This window comes from Ammospiza nelsoni, chromosome 1, assembly GCF_027579445.1.
Source record: "Ammospiza nelsoni isolate bAmmNel1 chromosome 1, bAmmNel1.pri, whole genome shotgun sequence".
NCBI classification, from domain to species: domain Eukaryota; kingdom Metazoa; phylum Chordata; class Aves; order Passeriformes; family Passerellidae; genus Ammospiza; species Ammospiza nelsoni.
This window is the reverse complement of record NC_080633.1, coordinates 2,911,325-2,932,489: the sequence shown is the minus strand read 5'-3', so window position 1 is coordinate 2,932,489 and position 21,165 is coordinate 2,911,325. Positions and strand designations below refer to the sequence as shown.

Below are 21,165 nucleotides of genomic sequence, written 5' to 3'. Positions count from 1 at the left end.
GTGGGAGGAACAGAAAAAGAAAAAGGCGTCGGGCCCCTCCTCATCTGTGTGGGAGCAGCCAAGGGCAGCAGGGTGAGAGCAGCTGGGAGTCAAGGACAGCACCAGGCTGGGAATTGCCTTCCCCTCCTCAGAGGATTTTTATTCTGCTCACGCCATCCCTCTGCTGCGGGATGGAAGCCCCTCGCCAACAAATCCATAGGCGAACAACTATTACCGCCACTGCTCTCTTTTATTCATGTTTAATCTGCCCCTGCTCCGTACAACAGGCCACAGAAATTATTACCTCCACTGCTCACTTTTATTGCCTCTGCTCTGTACAACAGGTCACAGAAATTATTATCTCCCCTGCTCACTTTTATTCATGTTTAATCTCCTCCTGCTCCGTACAACAGGTCACAGAAATTATTACCTCCACTGCTCACTTTTATTCATGTTTAATCTGCCCCTGCTCTATACAAATTATTACCTCCACTGCTCACTTTTATTCGTGTTTAATCTGCCCCTGCTCTATACAGCAGGTCACAGACAGGTAGGTGCAGTTTGTACCTTGTAACATCTGAGACTGTCACCATGGAATGTCAGCTGACAGGAAAATACGTGCTTTTTTAGAAATTGGCTTTTATTTTTGTGACTGCTGTTGGAAGTACAAGGAGTTTGAGTGTAAAATAACTCACAGACAAGGATTTTAATACCTCAAAGGTGATGGGGGGGGGGCTTTTCAGATTTAAATGTTTGAAAATTTTCTGTGGGGAACAGTACTGCAGAAATCAGCTAGATTGTACACTTTAAAAGCATTAAACCACCATGTTAAGGTTCAGTTTTCACAATCTGTATTTTAAATGTTACATTTAGATGTTACTCAGAAGGACACTGTAAATAAAGTTACAAAATATCATAATCCAAGGGTCTGATATAGCAAAAATAGGGAGCCTGTGTCTTCGTTAACAATGAATAAATATAACATTTAAATAGCTGCAACACACTTATCTCTATGCTTTAAATAAAAAATATAGATGTTTATTATAGCTCTCAATATTTTAGAAGTCATTTAGTGCTACTGGAAGCTTCTAAATTACAAAGTTGGAGGCAGAGGATAGAAAATGACAGCAAGGCTTTCCTGACAGAAGCCAGTTCAGACATCATGGTTTTGGGCAACAACAGCAGAAAAAATCACCAGTTTTAGGACTGAGGTGAAGGGGAAGATAGAGGGATTGCACTCCACAGTATCCCTTAAAAACTGGGATGTGGTGGTGTCAATCAGAGAGACCCAGACCCCAAGAGCCACAGGTCCCATTCTGAGGCTGCCAGGTTCAGCACAGTGTACCATACACAAAAATTCTCTAATGCCATGTATTATTTGTTTTCTTCAAGAAGCCCTCAGGAGGAGCTTGGGAGCTGCAGTACCCAGGCCAGCATCAGGACAGGGATTTCAGACAGCTTCCCACTATTCCTTGGGCTTCACCACATACTCCCGGAACATGGAATACAGCACCCCTGCAAGACAGGGAAAAAACAGGACAATTACAGAATTGTGTTAAATTAGAAATAATGGTTTTCAAAATCTGAACAGTTCTCAGCAAGGCAGAATTTCCCTTCCTCCTCAGCTGCATTTTTTTAATAAACACTACAAAATTCTTCATATACAGAGAAACTGGGCATGAAAACATACAATTTATGAAACTGCAAATCCTGAGCTAATTCTAGTTGATTTTGTGGCCAAAGTCAAGCTTTTCTGATGTTCCTGCTGGGAATGCAGTACAAATAGTGTTTTATGGGATGGACATTTACACACAGAGGAGATCTGGGATGTACAGATCAGAGGCACAGTGTCCCTGTGCATGCAGAGACACAAGTCCAGTCCTGAAAACATACATATATATATATAAATATATACATATATATATGCACACATACATACATATATATAAAAAAATATATATACACATATATAGACATAACACTATGTGTATATATACACATATGCATAAATATTGTATACATGTATATATATAAAATATATTCATATATGTATATATTGTATATATGTGTATATAAAATATATAGATATATCGTATACATGTATATATATAAAATATATTCATATATGTATATATTGTATATATGTGTATATAAAATATATAGATATATCGTATACATGTATATATATAAAATATATACATATGTATATAAATTGTATGCATGTATATATATAAAAATATATGCATATAAACAGATATATAAATATGTAATATCATGGTCTACACAAGCTGTAGATCTTCTAATGCATTAAATTTACAAACAGCAGCATATTTAATGTCAGATGAATGTTTTCTTTTTTTGGTCTGTAAGAGGCAGAGATGCAGAACCTCACATTCCACATCTAGACATAATCAAAACCGCTACTCTGAAATTACATACTTAAATACATAAAATCGGGTTACTCCAGCAAAGCTGACTGAGCAGCAGTAAGGAGCACAAACAGCCTGAAATAAACGTTCTGGATGCTCCCAGCCAGCCATGCCAGCTCTGTTACCCACTGGAGAGATGCAGGAGCCTCTCCATGCTTTGCCATTCCCAAGCACAGCTCCCATTCCATACGTACCGCACGTCAGCGCTCCCACAGCGAAGCCCTGGGCTGCCACCCGCATGTGGATCAGGTGAAGGGACAGTTTCATGTCACCTCTGTGCTTCAGCTTGTACAGCCCGTAGGCCACCACGGCGGTGAAGCCAGCCATCCCTGCAAGGCAACCAGAGCATCCCTCTGAGTGGAGATCCAGGGCACCAGGAGTGAAGGGACCCACCTAAACAAAACAGCCTGTGAACCACTGAGCTGTCTGGGCTGGAAAAGACCCTGAAGATCACTGAGTCCAACCATTCCCCCACAACTGCCAAGGGGAAACAACCCACACCCCTAAACCGTGTGTGCAAACCCAGGGCACTGGGAATATTTGTCTGCTCTGGGCTGCCCTGACCCCCAGGGCAGCACTGACTCTGACCCTCATCCATGGAGAAAGTTTCCCAGACTTCCAGATAGACTGGAATCCACAAAACTGTGCAATAGATTATAGAGAGCAGTGTAGGTGTGTCACTGGGTGAGAAATTGAGGTTTTGGGGTTTTTAGTGTGTTGTGGATGGCAGCAAGATGGAGGGCACAGGGTGTCATCCTGGGTTTCTTCTCCATGCTGCTTCTTCCTCCTTCTCCATGGGTTTGGGTGGCATTTTGTAATTGGGCAGAAAAGTCCCCATTGCAGCTCTGTGGGATCAGTTATTGGGTTAAAAGGGAAAATAATCCAGGTGTCAGTTCTGAATTGGATAGTTTAGTCTGAAAAGCCCTTGGAACAAGAGATTGTTGGCCATTTTGTGCCTTCTGATGAAAAGCTGCTGAACTCCCAGCAGTGAGACTGTTTTACTGATAAGAAACAATAAACACCTGAGTGTGAACATGAACTGCTGTCTCTGGTGCCTTCAATCCTGACACAGAGAAACTCACACCTGGAACCCCAGCAACTGGGACCCCCACAACCATGTCCCCAAGTGTCACATCTATACAGTTTTTCAATACCTGCGTGGATGGTGATTTTACAACTGCTCTGGGCAGCTTTTTCCTTGAAGAAATTTTTCCTAACATCCAGTCTAAACCTCCCCTGGCACAACTTGAGGCCATTCTCTCTCATCCTAAAATAATCCTGTTTTGCTCTAATCACTGTGGTTTTGTGGAGTGGTAAATCCTAGCCCTGGTTTCACTCCAGTGCCACCTCATTCAATGCACACATCAGTGCAGGGAAGAGTAAAAGACTTCCATCACCATTGAAATGCCAAAGGATTTTGGCATTACAGCTCAAGGTGTGAGAATTTCCTGGATGTTTTTCAGACAGAACCAGGGCTCCTCACACCTCCTTCCCTGCACACACACAGCCAAGACCCCCACCCAGCTGACGCTCAGACTCTCAGTGTGTGGATGCTCCCTGATGTATCCCCTGGCCTGCTGCAGTTGCTATTTTGGGTGTTGTCACATTTGGCCAGGTGCCACCAGGACAGGACAAGTCACATGTTATTGTCCCCAAGCTGGGAGGAGGGAGGCTCCACCAGCTCTCTTTCCCAGGGCCAGGATTCACTGATAATCCTTCAGCAGAGCAAAACAGCCCCAGCTTTGCCAGCTCCAACACTGATGCTTTCACAGAATGCACAGAGAAATGCACAACCTTTTCCAATTCCATCTATTTCATTCCATTTTTAGGATTATTTGCACAGTTCATAGGTGCATGCCAAGTTTTAAGTGCTGTGTATATTTTACTGAGCAGAGCACAGGCAGTTTGTCTTCCTTGAGCTGGAGCATTACCAGTGCCACCAGAAAGCTGTAAACACTTAATTCACTCTCATTAAATCCCAATTAACAGTTTTAGGGCCTTCAGCCCAGCTCTGACACAGGTCAAAGGTGAGCTCTGCCAATCTGCTACAGGGAACTGGAACTCCTGGAGTTCATGGTACAGCCCAGCAAGGTGGAGACAAAGTGCAGCGAGCACGGAAGCAGTGACGGAAATGTGCTGGCAAAAGCTTGGAACAGTTCACCCTGAATGACCCTGCTGCTCTCCATTTAAGGTGGCTGGAAATCAAAACGTGTCCCCCTGCTCTCCTCAGAAGCTTTTTGGGAGTCACAACAGAGAGGCTGAGAACTGAACAACTTCCTCAAGCTGGAGTAACATAAAAGTTACTGAAAAATGCATTTTAAACCAAGTGATGGTAGCAGAGGGCTGAAACATTTACCCGACTGGCTGTCATTTAAATCCTTCTAGTTTGTATTTTTACAGCTTTTAAGTCACTTTGTAGTGGTCACATAATTTCCAGGAACTGTGCTCCAGAACAGCTGCACAACACACTCCTTAACCACTTGACAGCCTCACCTTCACATGTTTTCTAGCCTCACCTAAAAAGCCTTTCAGGGTTTGTTGGTTTGGGCTTTTTTCTTATACTTGTAGCTTCTGATTTTTTTATTTAAGGTTATAGACCTCATTAATTTCCCCCTTTCTTCTAGGACAACCATTATGGGGAGGTAATTTCTAAGTAATTTCCTGTTTGCAGAAAAAAGGTGAACAGTAATGGTGTTTCCCACATCGATTGTGCAAACACATTTCTCCATTTTTGAACTCACCAATGGGCACAAATGGCGTCTCCTTAACCTTTTTTATCAGCTTTGAGGTCTGGCTGGTCTCTGTCTCATAGTCAGGGTAAACGGATTCCTGGCTGGGTGACATTGTGGCTGTGAAGACAAAAAACCTCCCTTCAGGTTTTGGATACCCCAAATAAAGAGAATCTTTAGGAAAAGAAAATCCCTTATCACAAATATCCAGGTAGTGAGATATAAGAACAGGCACCATGGATAGATGGTTTAATTCAAGTGAAGCAGGACTGTGCTTACCAGGAGAGGTAAGAACAAAACAAAACAAAAAAAGGTAAGAGAACAACAAATTTCTGCTATCTGTTCACACCATAAGAGATCACAGTGACCCCCCTCCATAGTCAAAGAAAGTTTGGTCACTGCCTGCCTTTCTTTTTAAGAATTCCATGCCTCACCACGCCGCTTGGCTTTTGCAGGCTGCTCCTTTATGGCACTTCTGACCTCAGCAAAGTTCACTTCTCCCCCTCATTCCCTGCCAAGAGCAGCAGCCACAGCAGCTGGGTTGGGAAGCACGAGCTGCTGCACAAGGTCAGCCCTGCCTGGCAGCTCCTCAGTCACCACAGCCTGTCCCACATCAATATAATTCCCAATTCCTGGTGGAGAACACAGAGATGTTCTCCAGCCACCATCAAGGAGCTGAGCAAGTCCTGAAGCCCTCAATAGGTGCAGACTTGTGAGGGGTCACATCAGAAGAAGTCATCCACAGGTGATTTCTCACCTTCCCCCAAGGAAAATAAAAAGCAGCAACAGCTTGAGAAGGCCTCCACTCACAGAACCATCATCACCAAAGTGAGACCATCCTCCAGAACTTCCCAGCTTTTTGTGCTGGGAATTGCAAGGATTACACCAAGACCTGTTCCCTCCTCAGTGCTCGGCATAAGCATCACTCAGTTAATGACAATTTCTGCCAGTGACACCACAGAGAGCCCTGCTAGAAAAATCTCTACTGCTATTGTTCAGTCTGCCACCAACAGCAAAACACAGCTCAGGGGCACTTAGAAAGGCTCCAGGCTCTCAGAATAAACCAAGAGGAATTTCATTAAGCAGGGGCCAGTAACCTTAGGCAGAAGAGACATTTCAAAGGTGGCCGTGCTCCCTGGTTATGCAGCATTTCAAGCACACCCATGTGAGCAGACTGACTGGTTCTCAAACCATTTCCTCTGCAAGACAAAAGGATTTGGTTTCTCTATCTCTCTAGGATTTGGCCCGTGCTATAACCACTCTTATTTGCTGAATGTAAACTATAATTTTAGCCTGACTCATTCAGAGAAGGTAACAAGAGCTGTCCATCACTCAGCAGAGGAGGAGACAGCCAGAGGTGAGATTTACATAAGAAAACTATATTAAAAGTGAAACAATTCATCCACCACGGGAAGTTTCTGTGACCTTCAGCTCAGACCAAGATGGGCACGGGGCAGAAGAAACCGGGTGAAACACACGGCCCGGCTTGCCCTGACCTTGCCGAACCGAGCAGGGAGGTCAGGGCACCTGTGTGCCCGGTGTCACCCGCGGGGAGGGACACTGGGGAAGGACCATGCGTGGGAAGGTGACAGCTCCCAGCATCCCTCCCGGCAAGGGGAAGGCCCTGGGTACCCCCATGCTGCTTTCTGCCAGCCCAGCTCCACGTGGGGATCCCTCCCCACTCCAGCCCCAGCCCCCGCACCCCACATGGGGACCGTTCCCCACTGCGGCCCCGGGCACCATCACCGCACCCCGGCCTTGTGCCCCACGTCCCCACACGGGGCCTCTGCCCCGCTCCTGCCCCAGTCACCTTCCCCCCACATGGGAGCCCTTCCTGGCTCCAGCCCCAGGCACCCGCAGGGCCCTGCAGAACTCGGGCTGTGTCCCCGCGGTCCCGCCCGCCCCAGACCCGGCTCTCACCGCGCTGATCCCTCACCGGCCGGCGTCTGCCGCGCCCGGGCCCGCCCCTACCTCTTATTGGCGGCTTCCGCCCCGCCCCTCTGCCGGGACCACAACTCCCAGCGTGCCCCGCGCCCGCGCGCCCAACAACAGCCAATCCGGAGCGGGGCTGCCACCACCGCTTCCTTATACGGGCGCGGGGGCGGGGCGGGCGGTGACGTCAGCGCGCGGCGCTCCGCATTGCGGCGGGGAGGAGGTGGCGGCCGGCAGGGGGCGCTGCGGGGCCCGGCCCCGGCCTCAGCCCCGGCCTCAGCCCCGGGTTCGCGGTACCGAGAGCCGGGCGGGGGCTCCGAGTCTGGGTTAACCCCAATACCAGCAAAACATCGGCTCCGGCAACAGGGCGGAAAAATGGCTGCTGGTGGTTCTGCGGCTTGTCTGCTTTTCGCTGCAAAAACGTCCCGTGTTGTCACACTGTGACGTGGAGTCAGCTGGAGAGAGACTGCTGGCAACACCACGGAATGACAGGACAAGGGCGAGCAGTTTTAAAGAAAAAGGGAAGAGCTTTGGATTAAATATTGGGAAGAAGTTGTTCCCTGGGAGTTGGTGAGGCGCTGACACAGGTGCCCAGAGCAGCTGTTTCTGCCCCCGGATCCCTGGAAATGTCCAAGGCCAGGCTGGACACGGCTCGGGTCACCCTGGCACAGTGGAAGGTGTCCCTGCCATGGCAGGGGATGGGATTGTACGGAAAATCCCTCTGGGAAGAGGCAGTGTCCATACAGGAAGGAGGCAGAGGATGCTGCAGCTTCGTTCAGTAAAGGAGAGCGGCCCTGGGGCTCATCCCCGCGGGGTTTTCTCTCTCTCTCTCTCTCTCGGTTCCTTTATCCCAAACTGCGCCGCTCGCTGCCCTCTGCCTGCCCCTCTGGCCGGGGTACCAGGGAGGTGCAGCCTTCCCGAGCCCCCTGCCACATATCCCCCCCTGAACGGGTTATTTACCCCACAGTTTAGGAACTCAGGGTTGTGCGGCCCCATTTGGCTGGTTCAGGAGTCAGACTGCCCGGCCTCTGTAATAAACCCACTACTTGAATTTACGTAGAGACATTAAAACCCCATTTCAAAGCCATTGGCAGCCATCCCCTCTCCCTGGAATTGTTTGTAAAAACATCAGCACACATCTTCCCTATGAGATGAGATGGTCTTTAAGGTCTCTTCCCACCTAAACACTATGGGAATCCACAAAATCAGAGGGTTTTGAGAAAGCTGCAAAAGGCAGGCCTAAGAGACAGCAAAACTGATTAGAGCTAAAAAATAGCCAGAAGATTTGTTAGCAGAAAAATTATATAAGAAGTAGAAAGTAAAGACAAATAGAACATTGGTCTGTGTATTGAAACTTATCTAAAATAAGCTAAGGTTTTGTAACTCCCTAAGCTACAAAAAAGTACATCTAGTGATACTATTATACATCTAGAGATATATAGTATCTACTCCAATAGTATATCTAGACATACTAAGAAGTTCTAAGCTTAATAATGGAGCTCTGTGCATTCTATCTCAAAGCTTACAAGCAAACATTGTATTTGAAATAAGCAAGCATTGTTTTAACCAAAGGTACGTGTGCTTATAATAGTTAGAACTACTATCAATGTGCTTTTACTTTGTGTAATTGGTCAAAAAACTTTTACAGTGAGTTGCAACATTAAGTTCTTGTTCTGCTGCCTGGGATGTGAGCTGCTGGCATCTTCTCATTGTCATGACTGTGTAATGAGACTGATGCTGGAAAATAAAACAGCTTGAGACACATTCATCAGCAGTCCTGTCCCATTTGTCATTTGTACATAAACGCCAACCAGCAACAAACATTTCTGAAATTATGTGAAATTTGGGCTCTTACTTAGTCCTTTTGCTGAAGAGCTCCCACCTGATGTCAGAATCATGGAATGGTTTGGGTTGGAAGGGATCTTAAAGTTCACCCCATTCCACCCCCTACCATGGGCAGGTTCCAGATCAGGTTGCTGCAGCCCCATGAACTTGAAACACTTCCAGGAACGGGACAGCCACAGCTACTCTGGCTTTCCCTCAGCCTGATTTTCTTGCTGCTGAATTATGCCATTGACTCTGTTTCCCCATATTTCAGCCTTCAAGCAGACCTCGTTTTACCCCCACTCTGTGCCAGGATTTTCATGCCCAAAAACAGCCTAGAAATTGCTCCTGACTTAAACCATATTCTGGAAGAGGAAGAAGAATCCACTGGGATCCCAAAGATGCCTAAAACCTTCTCCTAAATCTGAGAACTTGTCAGAGTAAAACAGCCAAGATAAATCCTTTTGTCCCTAAGCCCAGTGCTCCTGTGTGCTGTTTGTACCTCCCCATCTCCGAGCTGGGGGAAGGCAGAGCTGCTGCTCCTGCAGGGCCACTGCCACTGACATGTGGCACTTTGGGCAGCACAAAATAAAGCGGCTCAGACAAGGCTGCATCTCTCTAAATGTGCTGGCCATTAGCCCTAATCTGGTTACTTTAATTGCCAAAGCCATTAGGGCCCTGCAGTCTGAAAGGAAACAAAAAATCGATGCAATTACCAGCCCTGAAATTGAGTTAATATCTTGTAATAAATTACAGTGAAGGCCACTTTCTCCAGTGACTCTCAGAGGCATGTTTAATTCTCTGCTTCAGGGCAGAAACTCAATTAAAAACAAAAACTTATTTCATTTTAATTGCTGGCCTAATATAATAAAACCTCTGTCACCTGCAGCTTCCTTGTGTGTGTGTCCAGTGTCTCAGCTCTATGAGTGGCTTCTTGCTCTCTGTTAATGTGTGTGTTGCACACATATTATAGTAATATAAATTTGTATATTATATGAAAATATAGTATTATAGTAATATATATGTATTGTATTACAGTAATATATATGTATTACACCGTATATTTTAAGTGCAGCAGCAGCTGATGGTGGCAAACATGGAAATGGGTAAAAATAACAAATTTCTCTCTGTGAATCCTCTGTGAATCTCTGTGGATGTGGAGCTGTGGCCATCACTGCTGCTCTGCTCTCCTGTTTTTACCAGGCTGGTTTGGGGTGAATAAAATGCACTGGGATTGGCACAGGGGAAGCCTTGGCACAGCCAGTGTGTTCCCGTGGCCCTGTTGGTTGGTGACATGAGGAAACAAGCAGGAGTGTGACACCTCACCCATGCTGATGCCCAAAAACTCCTCCAATAAACCATCAGAAATACCTTTGGCATTTCTGCTCTGCCAAGGATAAGAATCCTGCAGCATTAGATTTCCTGGAAAACACAAGGATTCTTAGAGCAGGGGCTCAGCCCTGGCAGCTGTTGTAGATGTTATGCTCAAACAGGGTGGAGATCATTCTTCCAGCTGCCAAGGAATGATAAAAAGCAGGAAAACAAAACAAAACCAGGGCGGTCATGCTGAGCTCACATTTCCCGACTGTCCTCTTGCACGAACGAAAGAAGTTGCTAAAAGCTTGGTTCAAGCCTCTGGCAGGATGGAAAGAGGAGAAGAAGCTCCTGTAAGTGCCTTTTCTGCTTCTTGCTTGTAGACAAGGCCACACAAGAAACCTGGCAAGGCTCTCTTGTGTTTTTGAGGGGTAGCCAGCTTGGGGCTGGGATTAATTACTGAGCTCAGCCCTCCCTTCCACTCTGAGGTACGGGGTGGGGATGTGGGCACCAGTGCTGGGCTGAGGTGGAGGGAGAAGGATGTGGCAGAGGGAGAAAAGGCATCTCAGAGGGCTGGGAGAAACCCCAAACGCAAATTTTGGGAGTGGTTTGCGCTGGTGTGGGCAGAGGGGGTGTGAGGGGGAAGGAGTTTATGAGTCTCGGGTGTTGCTGTGATCAGCAGAGTGTGCAGCCTTGGTTTCCTCTCAAAGGGCTGCAGTCACAGCTGAGGGTGAATTTCCTCCAAAATATGACACAGAAAAGAAATTTTTAAAAGCTCATTCCCAGACAAGTCTTTTTGTGGCTCTTTCCCATGGCAGATCCCTGCTCTCCCACTGCTCTGTCTGAAGTGCTCTGCAGCACTTGCCAAAGAACTGAGACAGCACAAAAACATTTCAGTCCAGCTCAAATCCATTTTTCTTTGCTTTTCAGCTGCCTGCAACTGCCTGGAATGGGTATTTAAGCCTTTTTAGTCATGGGACCACAGCAGGTACGTCCAGAGCTTCACCCCTTAGAGCTGCACACCCACTCTGAGCTCTGGGGTGCAGGGGCACCCATTTCCCTGGGTGTGTGTGGGGAGGGAGCCATCCCTAAACCCTGCACATCTCTGCAGGGACAAACATCCTCGAGGAGAGACTGGAGCTACACAGCCAGGCCTCTTTGGGATTGCTGGAAAATGAGCTCCAGGAAAAAGATGGGTAGCTTTGGCCATGGCTGAAAAAAAAATCTGCTTTAAGGGTACAGGTGTGTTGACACAACTTTTTGCAAAACTGTTTTTTGTTTTGCTGTCAAAAGATTAGCCTTGATTTATAAACTTCTCATTAACCTTCAAAGTGCCAGGTAAATCCCATCTCCTACTGTGTGAAATGGGCTCCTCAGTGACAGCTTTTTTGCTTGAAAATCCCAAAAATAGGAGGCTCCCAATCACTCACCATTTCCTGAAATCTGGGCTGCAGCCATCTGTGACGGCCACAGTTCCAGGGAGTGACCACTGCAGGGGTTGTCTCATGCCTTGTCTCATGCAGAAGTGATTCCAGCAATGTTCTTCCAGCTGAATCTCTCCCTCTCACCAAAATTCAGGACTGGATTCTGGTGCCTACATGCCCTTACCTTGGATGAGTCTTTGAGCAGCCTGGGATAATGGAAGGTGTCCCTGCCCAGGGCAGAAGGGTTGGAACAAGATGTTCTTTGAGGTCTCTTCAACACAAACCATTCTGGGATCCTATGAAATCTATATTTTCCATTTTCAAAGGCCTTTTACCAGAATCCATGTCCTAGAGTTGGCATGGAGAGGAGTCCATGTCCTCCAGGAGCAGGGAGATGTTCAGCATTTCCCCTCTGGGAACAGCCCCACTGACATAAAGGTGCTGCTGGCAGGTTCTTCTTTACCAAGAACTGAGATGTTGCTTTCTCAGCAGTGAGCCAGGTGAATATAAGCAGCTCATAGTCAGCTGTGGTGGTGGATTTCCTGTAATTTGGAGCAGAAACTTCACTAAAAGCTTGTGGTGGTGCCAGGAGGAAGTAGTGACTTATGTCAGAGGAAACCAGGCTCATTCATTTTTAAGTTTTATGTGTCTGAGTCAGGAAAGCAGAATTAATTTTGGGTTTTGGGTTTTGTGGGGTTTTTTTTGTACGTATATGTAGACAGCTATGCCCATGCTTAGGCAAAGGCCAAATTGTTCAGAACACAAAATACTCACCAGACAGTGGCAGAAATTTAAACCCATCAAATTCCAGTACCTGAATGGAGCCTACAAGAAAGACAAAGAGGGGCTTTTTACGGGAGCATAGTGTGACAGGACAAGAGGGAATGGCTTCCAACTGAAAGAGGGTGGGTTTGGACCAGATATTAGGAGGAAGTTCTTTACTGTGAGGCCCTGGCACAGGTTCTCAGAGAAGCTGTGGCCACCCATGGATCCCTGGAAATGTCCAAGGCCAGGCTGGATGGGGCTTGGGGCAACCTGGGATAGTGGAAGGTGTCTCTGACCATGGCAGGGGGTGGAACAAGATGATCTTGATGTTCCCTTCCAGGCCAAACCATTCCATGATTCTATGAACTAAACATCTGTGTGTTTCAGACATGTGTTTCACATTTCCTCTGTGATGGGCTGTTTCCTTCCTTGGAACAATATTTGATCCCTTTTCCTTGCTCTTAGGCAGCCACTGGTCAAACACAAGCTCAGGAGTGACAGCAACAACCACAGACTCGTGGCTGGATGCTGCCAATTCAAGTGAGTACCCATATGAGTACCTGGATGAGGAGGATTATGGGCTCTATGGCCTTTGCACCAAAGAGGAGGTGCTCTCCTTCAGCAGGGTGTTCTTGCCATCATTTTACACCATCATCTTCCTGGTTGGAATGGCTGGGAATGCTCTCCTGTTTGCTGTCCTCCTCATGTACATCAAGAAGAAAAAGAAGATGACTGAGCTGTATCTGCTGAACCTGGTGGTTTCAGACTTCTTCCTGCTACTGACCCTTCCTTTCTGGGCTCTGTACATTTCTCAGTGGGTCACCTGGGACATCTTGTGCCCATTCTTGAATGCCATGTACACTCTCAATTTCTACAGTGGCATCTTCTTTGTGAGCTGCATGAGCCTGGACATGTACCTGCAGATAGTTCATGCTTGGTCTCCTCACAGCTCCACGGTGTGGAGAAATTCCATCCTCCTCTTGTTGGTGATGTGGGTCCTTTCCATAGCTCTCTCCATTCCTGATGGCCTTTTCACCAGCACAAGGCAAATTCACAACAAAACCATCACATGCACCCAGGATTATGGCCAGGAACACTTATTTTGGAAAGTTGTCTTTCGGGTGATTCAAAACACCCTGGGATTCCTTTTCCCCCTCCTCTTCATGACCTTCTGCTACTCCCGCATCGCCTGCGTGCTCAACACCTCCCAGATACCCGGCTCCAGGAGAGCTCTCTGCTTAGTCCTTGCTCTGGTGGGGGTCTTCTTTGTGCTCTGGTGTCCTTACAACGTTGTGCTCATCCTCCACTCCCTGCAAGATGTCGGTGTGATCAGGAGCTGTGAAAGCAGCAGGAAACTGGACTATGCTCTGCAGGTCACAGAGAGCTTGTCCTTTGTCCACTGCTGTCTCAACCCCTTGCTCTATGCTTTTGTGAAGAAACGCTTCAGGGCATATTTGTGGAAGATCCCTCAGGCCATTTTCAGGAGAGGTGCTTTCTTTTCCATCCAGGACTCCCAGACGAGCCCATCTTGCAGCAGATACGCAGCTGAGATAGAAATGTTGAGCATCACAAATGCATCATAAATATTTACATTTTTTACATCCTATCCTGCCCATGCTGGAGTTGGTGTTAGCCCACAGCACTGTGTAACCAGATAGTTCATCCTAGCAACAGCCTTGAGATGAGGACTTTCCATACTGGGATTGGAAAAGTACACGTGGGATCTGTTTTTGTTGCAAGTGGAATTATTACGAAAGAATTGTCCTGGATTTGCTCTAGTGGAAGAAACCCAGTTCCCATCTGCAGTATGTGAGGCAGTAGCAAACAAAGGATCAGATTTCTCAATGTTGTGCCTTAAAAAATGCAAACTAAAACTTGAGGAGAGATTCTCCTCCTCCCTGGCATGGGCTTTCCATGGATGGAATTCCATGCTCATCCATCAGGCCAGAAAGACTGCCAAGGGATGGCTTTGCTTCTCCTGGCTCTTACCATCTGCCAGATGATTTAACCAGGACAATCTTGTTTCCTACCAGGAGAAAAACATGAAGGACTGGACACCTTTGAGCTGAGTTGTTCTCTGTCATGATGAGCTGTGGCACATGGACCTGCTGAGCAGGGAACTGTGGCTCCCCAAGGGGCAGAGCCTTGGTTAGAGATCAGTTTGATCATCAGCTGATTTGAGACAGTTTGAGCAGAACAGTCCAGACCAGTAACAATCAGAAAGAGATAAAAAAAGGGGGCTCACAGAACAGTGGTAAAGGTATTTGCCTTCCAAGATCCAGTTTGACAAGATAAAAATGATCCATGGATACCACCTGTAAGATAAATATTAGCTTTGAAACACAACAGAGTGAGAGCATGTCCTGAACAGCAGAGCACAGAGGGCTGATGGTCAATCCTTATTACCCAGGGCAGCTTTGAAGTTCAAGGTTCTGAGTTTGCTGACTTTTATTTCAAGGCGTTATTCACCCCAAATGCTCCTGAACCTTAAATCGTCCCTTTTCATCCTGAAAATCTATTAAGTCTGGAACTTGCCTAGAGTTTACAAATAAAATGATTAATTTAAGAGAAAGCACTCACCACGTTTATTTTATTACTACATAAGGTTACAGGACTGAGAAGGGCTTTGAGTTGATCACTGCTGTTATTTTTCTTCCCAACATTCCTGCAGTGTTTTTCCAAAATGCTAAGGTTGGGAGCTTTCCTTAAAAAAACAAAGCCAGAATAAATATTTAGCTGATGCTGTGATGTGGCCTTCACTCCTCGGGTCAGGTCACTGTAGGGAACGTGGAAAGGGACAGAAGGGAGAGCAGCTGGGAAGCTAAAAAATGAAGATTGTGATCCCAGACAGAGGAAGACTCTTGGGACTGTGGAAAACTTCTGATGGGATGCTCTAGGGAAGAGCAAAGGTGAGGAATAGAGGGGAGCATCCTGCTCCCCTGCTCCATCCTGCACAAGAAGAGGTCCAAGCAACAGGGGCTGGGACAGGCTGTGGTGGCAGTCTGGGTAGATCAGGGTGGCACCACCCAGGGGAGCAGTGCCAGGGGGCAGGGGGTCCCTGGCATTGTCCCCAAACCCCATCTGGAGAGAGGTAACAAAAGGGAAAGAAGGGAAAGTGGGTAAAGCAGAAGTGCTGTGGTCCCTATGGGCACTGCTCCCCAGCCAGGGGCTGGATGGAGCATCTGGAAACTCTGCACTCCTCTGGTGCCAAGCAAATGCAGTGGCTCAAGCTCTCCTCACTCGTGGGGCAGCCCAGCTGCTTTGCTTGGCACTCTGACAGAGCAGTAGCCGTTGCACTGTTCATTGGCAAAGCACTCCTGGGACACCATGTACTGTGGAGATCACCAAAATGTCAGAGACTTTTCCTTCTCTTGGCTTTTGAGACTAAATCAGCTCAGCTGTGACCCCCTTCCCTCGGTCCTCATTTCCAGTAGCATTTCCAACACCCACTCTTGGTTTCATTTTTTCAGTGGGTGTCCATAGCCTGGTCTTAAAGGCAAAGATCACAGAGTGGGATTCTCTGAACATTTTCCTTAAAAAATCTGGGCTCCATGCAGCCTAGAGAAGGGAATTTGCCTCATGCCAAAACCCATCCCCCCAATACAGCATGGGTATTCCAACGGGATTCCAACATACCTTCCACCTTAAAAATCTCTGTTCATCCAGGGACGAGTTCACCTCGAGCAGAGCACTGAGCAGGGGCAAGGCAAACACTGACAGCCAATGAGGACACAGGCTGTCAGCTCTGCATCTGCCTGTCAGCTGCTGGGTGGGGATAAAATGCTCATTCCTGCCCCAACCTGCCTCTAGTCCCAGCTCCTGGACAGCACAGAGCTCTCATGGTGCTCTGGGTGGTTCTCCTCTGCACCTTGGTGTCATCACTGCTCGGTGGGCTCTATGTCCTGGGCGTGTTTCGGAGACAGAGACCCAATGAGCCACCCCTGGACAAAGGTACCATTCCCTGGCTGGGCCATCTGCTGGAATTCAGAAAGGACAGCTCAGAGTTTCTCAAAAGGATGCAGAGCAAACACGGGGATGTTTTCACGGTGCTGATCGGTGGTTATTATTTCACCTTTGTGATGGATCCCTTCTCCTTTGGCACCATTGTGAAGGAATCACGATCTAAACTGGACTTTAGGACTAGTGCCACTCAGCTGGTCGTGCAGGTTTTTGGCTACAAACCCATCGAAGCCACTCATAGCATAGTTCATACATCAAGCATAAAGCACCTGATGGGAGATGGCCTCACTGTCCTCACACAAGCCACCATGGAGAGCTTTCGGAAGCTGCTGCTTTTCAACCTGAGCTCAGGAGAGAAGAGAGTGTGGCAGGAGGAAAACCTCTTCCACTACTGCTACAACATTGTCTTCAGAGCTGGGTATCTGGCACTGTATGGCACTGAGCCACCTCGAGGGGCAGGGAGCCAGGAGAAAGCTGAAGAGCAGGATCGCCTCCACTCCAACCAGCTCTTCCAGGAGTTCCGTAAGTATGACCGCCTCTTCCCTCGCCTGGCCTATGCTCTGCTGCCTCCCAAGGACAAAAGAGAGGCTGAGAGGCTGAAGAGACACTTCTGGAACGTGCTGTCTGTGAAGAATGTCTGGCAGAAGGACAATATCAGTGGCTGGATAAGTGATCAAGAGAAACTTCTGGCAGAAAACGGTGTCCCCGAGTACATGCGGGAGCGTTTCATGTTCATGCTCCTCTGGGCATCCCAAGGCAACACGGGCCCGACTGCCTTCTGGCTCCTCTTGTATCTGCTGAAGCATCCAGAGGCTCTGAAGGCTGTGAGAGGTGAGGTGGATAAAGTTTTGAAGGAGAGTGGGCAGGAAGTGAAGGCAGGGAGCCCCCCAGTTACTGTCACCAGGGACATGCTGAACCAGACCCCTCTGCTGGACAGTGCTCTGGAGGAGACCCTGAGGCTGGTGGCAGCCCCAATACTGGTCAGAGCTGTCCTCGAGGACACCTCCCTGAGGACAAGCACTGGGACAGAGTTCACTCTTCGCAGGGGGGACAGGGTGGCTCTGTTCCCATACATCTCCGTGCAGATGAACCCAGAAATCCACGAGGAGCCTCACAAATTTAAGTACGACCGTTTTGTACACCCAGACGGCACCAGGAAAGATTTCTACAGAAATGGGAAAAAGTTGAAATTTGTCAGCATGCCTTGGGGGGCAGGAGTTTCCACCTGTCCTGGCCGTTTCTTTGCTACTGCTGAAATGAAATTGTTTGTGTTCTTAATGCTGAGTCACTTTGACCTGGAGCTGGTTGATGGGGAGGAGGAGATCCCAGCCATAGACATCAGCCGCTGGGGCTTCGGGACCATGCAGCCTGTCCACGACGTTCGCTTCAGACACCGGCCACGCTGCTGACCTGGGCACTCCTGGTGGTGTTTGTTCTGCTGTCACCTATGGGACAAATTATCTGATCTCATGGTTATCAGATCTGTGCAGTGCCAACACTGATATGATCTTGTTTGCTTAATGTTTGTCATGGTTTTTGTTGCTACCTCCTCCTCCTTCTTGTGTTGGAGGAGGAGGAGGTAGCAACTGCTTGTTGTGTTGGTTATGGGACAGAAGAGGGTAATCTGCTGCTTGTTGTGTTGGTTTTGGGATAGAAGAGGGTAATCTGCACAGAGAGACAAAATGTGCCCTGCCAGGCTACTCCCAGCCCCATCCTGGGGACTATCAGCCCACTGAAAGCTAGGAGGAGCACAAGGTCAGAGTGGCAGGTGGGGACTCAAATTCAGGGCTTCCAAGGAATAAGGATTTTGTCCAGGTTCCTCCCAGGGCTGCCCCAGCACAGCATCAGCCCCATGGTGCCAGCATGACTCCCATGGAGATGTGTCATCATCTCTCTGGATCACCACCTGGGATAAGGGAGATTGTGTCAAGGCAGGGGAGGTATCTATGCTGTGTAGGAAAAGAGCATTTACATAATAGAGTGTTTGGGGGAGGAACCAAAGAGGGATAAAAGAGGGATTTGGGTGATTTAGGGAAGAAAATTGAGATGTAAGGGGATAAAAAGGGCTGGTTGGGGGCAAATAGGTGACTGACTGGTCCCTAGACTTGTCTGGTCACACCCTGCACCGGCTAATTTATTTTCCACATGAGGTATCATTGGCAGGATGGCATCAGCTTGTGGTGAACTCCTGCAAGGTCAGAGAGCAGCAGATATCCTCTCCAGAGATGTAAAAATGTCCTTGGGGAAATGTCTTGTTTATGCTCCCTTCTTGTATCTGATGAGGCCTCCAAACAGAGCAACCTCAATCCCTTATGGGCTACAGCCACTGTGATCTTACAGCCCTCAAACATATTTTTTATCTGCTGAATCAGTGCAGAATAAAACTTTGCTCTACAAGCTCTGCTGTGCTTTATCACCCTTCAACAATTAGGACTCTCACCACTTCCTTACAGAGGTTAAACCCAAGCCTCTCCTGCATGGAGAGCAGTGGATTGATTTTAATGCTGACACTAACCTTGAACTGTGGAGATTATTTGTGGTCGAGGAATGAAACTCAAACATTTTCACATGTGTCCAAACATCAGATCCAGACTCTGCTTTGTCCTGCAAAGGTCATGATGTTACATGATGTTGTAACTGCATGTTAAGGGCAAACTATCCCAGCCTGCCAGACTGGTCAGTAGCCCTGACCTCATGGATGTGGTGGAAATTCAGGCAGAAACTATCAAGCAGTTGTGGCAGGACCAAGGAAAAAAACTACCTATAAGGCTTGACTGAAATTGCTGATATTTCCATTAGCAATTCCAGCACCTTTTCACTCCTTCCATGCTCCAGCTGCAGCTCTCACCTATTTTTTTGTCATCCATCTGAAGCCCTTTTCACATTCTGGTCAATGTAAGCTCCAAACCATGCCCAGGAATTCCCTGGGGTAGCTGGGCAGCTCAGAGCCATCATCACATCCTGCCCAGGTGATGTCCTCCTTCCAAAGCTTTAGAAAAGGATTTTTCATGTGGATGTCCTGCATGGAAGTGGTTCCCAGCTAATACAGTATATGCAGGTTATCACAAAGAGCCCAGGTCAGAGTTGAGGGATGTGTGCTGCACAAATGTGGATTGGGGTTGAGGAAGGAATGTAAAAGTAACAACAATGATTCAGCAGAAAAATGTGGCTTTATTTGCTTGTCAGAATGGTTTATTTAACCAAACAGTGTTGAGTCTATAAAAGAGCTCAGACATGCTCAAATGCATGCAATTGTGAGAAGCAAGAAAGAAAATAATTCATATATGGAAGAGCATGAAAACTCCAACTCCAAGTGAGTTAATCTATAATTATGTTTTTTATGTTTAGATAGGTTTTTCCCTGGCACTGACCTTTCCATCCCAAAGTGCACCAGCAAGAGCAAAGAACCAGCCTGTGCCAACAAAAACCTGACTGGATTTGTGAGAGAAGTTAAATTGGACAGGATCCAGAGTCCTGAAAGGTTTTTTGGGGGGGCAGCCCTCATTGCAGTGTCTGTCTTGTCTAACTCAGCTCTCCTCCCAGAGAACTGAGAATGGAGTCTGGCCCTAAGCCCTTGGGTTTCTCTCCTCTAGCACTTAAGCATTCCAAATTTTACAATCTATTGAGTTGGTGCCTGCTCTCCACAGCACAGGGAAAGCTCCTTTGCTCTCAGTCACAATTCCTGCTCTGCATGCTCAGCAAGGGAAGGAGTCATGATGCTCCATCTTTCAGGTTTGGAACAATATGGGTTAAACTTGTTGGGAAAGAGCATCCCTGGATAAACAGCCTCACTTTTAGTATTGAACTTTAAGGCGTTAGGAGCTATTTTCCTGTTCTCCTTCCTCTAAACACAGCCAGACACAGCTCTGAGAAAGCCTCTTTCTGCTGCTCATATGGGAAATTGAGGGATACATCAATCACTGCAGAGAAACTCAAAGGAACACTGAAGTTATGAGTACAAAGCAATGACACAGCCAACACCATCCTTTGCAGAGGAAAGCAGGGTGTGAAGGTCAGAGAGGAACGTGACATTTCAGGATTTTTAAAAAGAATTAAAACACTCAGCCTTTGCCAGGGACACTGCTGCCACATCTCCCAGTGGATGTGTCCCTGCTCCCCAGGGAAGAGCAGCTCAGCTTCAAACTGGCAAAGTCTCTTAGTGGTACAAAATCTGCACATTACAAGGTCACTGTTGGGTTTGCTGCCTTCACTGTCCAGTGTCCCATTTCCCCCCACAAGTCACAGAAACAGCTTGTGGCAGGAAGGACACACGGACAGAACACAGTGGGGTTGGTAGGAGGGTTTGGTACCAAACACCCGGTGCAGGAGGGCACAGGGAGGTGATTCCCATCTGTCACCACACCCACGTCACTGTGCAATCATGAGGCCATACTTGGAGCACAGCAGGCCCCTCTTCTTTTCCCGTTCCATGAGGAAATTCCTCAGTTTGGTGGTGGGGAAGGTGACCAGTGCCTGCTGCCTGTTGTCCAGACCTGTCTCCTGCAGCCAGGGGCTCTGGAGGCACTCGGAGGCTGAGGGCCTTCCCCTAGGACAGACAGAGGTGAGGAGTCAGTCATGGGGATCTGTGGTGCATGGGGAGGCTGTCATGGACATATTTTATGAAAAATCATTTTGAGAGGATTTTTCTCCTAAGAAGTTGAGAGGCCTCAGAAACAAAATGTAAACAATAATTATTTCTGCTGTGGAATGCAACAGGTGCATCTTTGATTGGGCTTATGTGGTTGTTTTTAATTAATGGCCAATCACATTCAGCTGTCTCAGACTCTCTGGAGAAACAAATCCTAGCAA

General features: G+C 47.5%; 4 protein-coding genes across 5 annotated transcripts in view; 2 read left to right on the top strand and 2 right to left on the bottom strand.

Annotated features, from left to right (window-relative positions):
* Positions 1–807: 807 nt before the first annotated feature.
* HIGD1A (HIG1 hypoxia inducible domain family member 1A) lies at positions 808–7,098 on the bottom strand. Its single transcript, XM_059487150.1, has 4 exons — positions 7,058–7,098; positions 5,150–5,257; positions 2,603–2,737; positions 808–1,494 (listed from the first exon to the last, which is right to left on the bottom strand). Exons 2-4 carry the CDS (start codon positions 5,250–5,252, stop codon positions 1,445–1,447), a joined length of 288 nt encoding a protein of 95 aa, XP_059343133.1. The 5' UTR covers positions 5,253–5,257; positions 7,058–7,098; the 3' UTR covers positions 808–1,444.
* A 3,284-nt stretch (positions 7,099–10,382) lies between these two features.
* On the top strand, positions 10,383–14,968 carry ACKR2 (atypical chemokine receptor 2). Of its 2 annotated transcripts, XM_059466329.1 has the most exons (3): positions 10,383–10,560; positions 11,138–11,195; positions 12,862–14,968. In XM_059466329.1, exons 1-3 carry the CDS (start codon positions 10,417–10,419, stop codon positions 13,977–13,979), a joined length of 1,320 nt encoding a protein of 439 aa, XP_059322312.1. In that variant the 5' UTR covers positions 10,383–10,416; the 3' UTR covers positions 13,980–14,968. The 2 variants fall into 2 exon arrangements, with proteins under 2 accessions (XP_059322312.1, XP_059322385.1); XM_059466402.1 differs by lacking the exons at positions 10,383–10,560; positions 11,138–11,195 and adding an exon at positions 11,309–11,449.
* Positions 14,969–16,123: 1,155 nt separating this feature from the next.
* On the top strand, positions 16,124–18,753 carry LOC132069748 (7-alpha-hydroxycholest-4-en-3-one 12-alpha-hydroxylase). The gene has a single exon (XM_059466208.1). It carries the CDS (start codon positions 16,236–16,238, stop codon positions 17,763–17,765), a length of 1,530 nt encoding a protein of 509 aa, XP_059322191.1. The 5' UTR covers positions 16,124–16,235; the 3' UTR covers positions 17,766–18,753.
* A 754-nt stretch (positions 18,754–19,507) lies between these two features.
* Positions 19,508–21,165, bottom strand: part of OBSCN (obscurin, cytoskeletal calmodulin and titin-interacting RhoGEF) — a 195,780-nt gene continuing 194,122 nt past the window's right edge. Inside the window, exon 117 of the mRNA XM_059466521.1 lies at positions 19,508–20,902. Coding sequence (XP_059322504.1) covers positions 20,725–20,902 — 178 coding nt within the window. The 3' untranslated portion in view covers positions 19,508–20,724. The remainder of the gene's footprint in view (positions 20,903–21,165) is intronic.

Coding starts and splice junctions, on each gene's coding strand:
- HIGD1A (XM_059487150.1), bottom strand. CDS start 5,252: ATGTCACCCAGCCAGGAATCCGTTTACCCTGACTATGAGACAGAGACC. Junction 2,738..5,149: donor GACGCCATTTGTGCCCATTG/GTGAGTTCAAAA, acceptor GTTGCCTTGCAG/GGATGGCTGGCTTCACCGCC. Junction 1,495..2,602: donor TGTGGGAGCGCTGACGTGCG/GTACGTATGGAA, acceptor CCTGTCTTGCAG/GGGTGCTGTATTCCATGTTC.
- ACKR2 (XM_059466329.1), top strand. CDS start 10,417: ATGATAAAAAGCAGGAAAACAAAACAAAACCAGGGCGGTCATGCTGAG. Junction 10,561..11,137: donor AAAGAGGAGAAGAAGCTCCT/GTAAGTGCCTTT, acceptor TTTGCTTTTCAG/CTGCCTGCAACTGCCTGGAA. Junction 11,196..12,861: donor TAGTCATGGGACCACAGCAG/GTACGTCCAGAG, acceptor CCTTGCTCTTAG/GCAGCCACTGGTCAAACACA.
- LOC132069748 (XM_059466208.1), top strand. CDS start 16,236: ATGGTGCTCTGGGTGGTTCTCCTCTGCACCTTGGTGTCATCACTGCTC.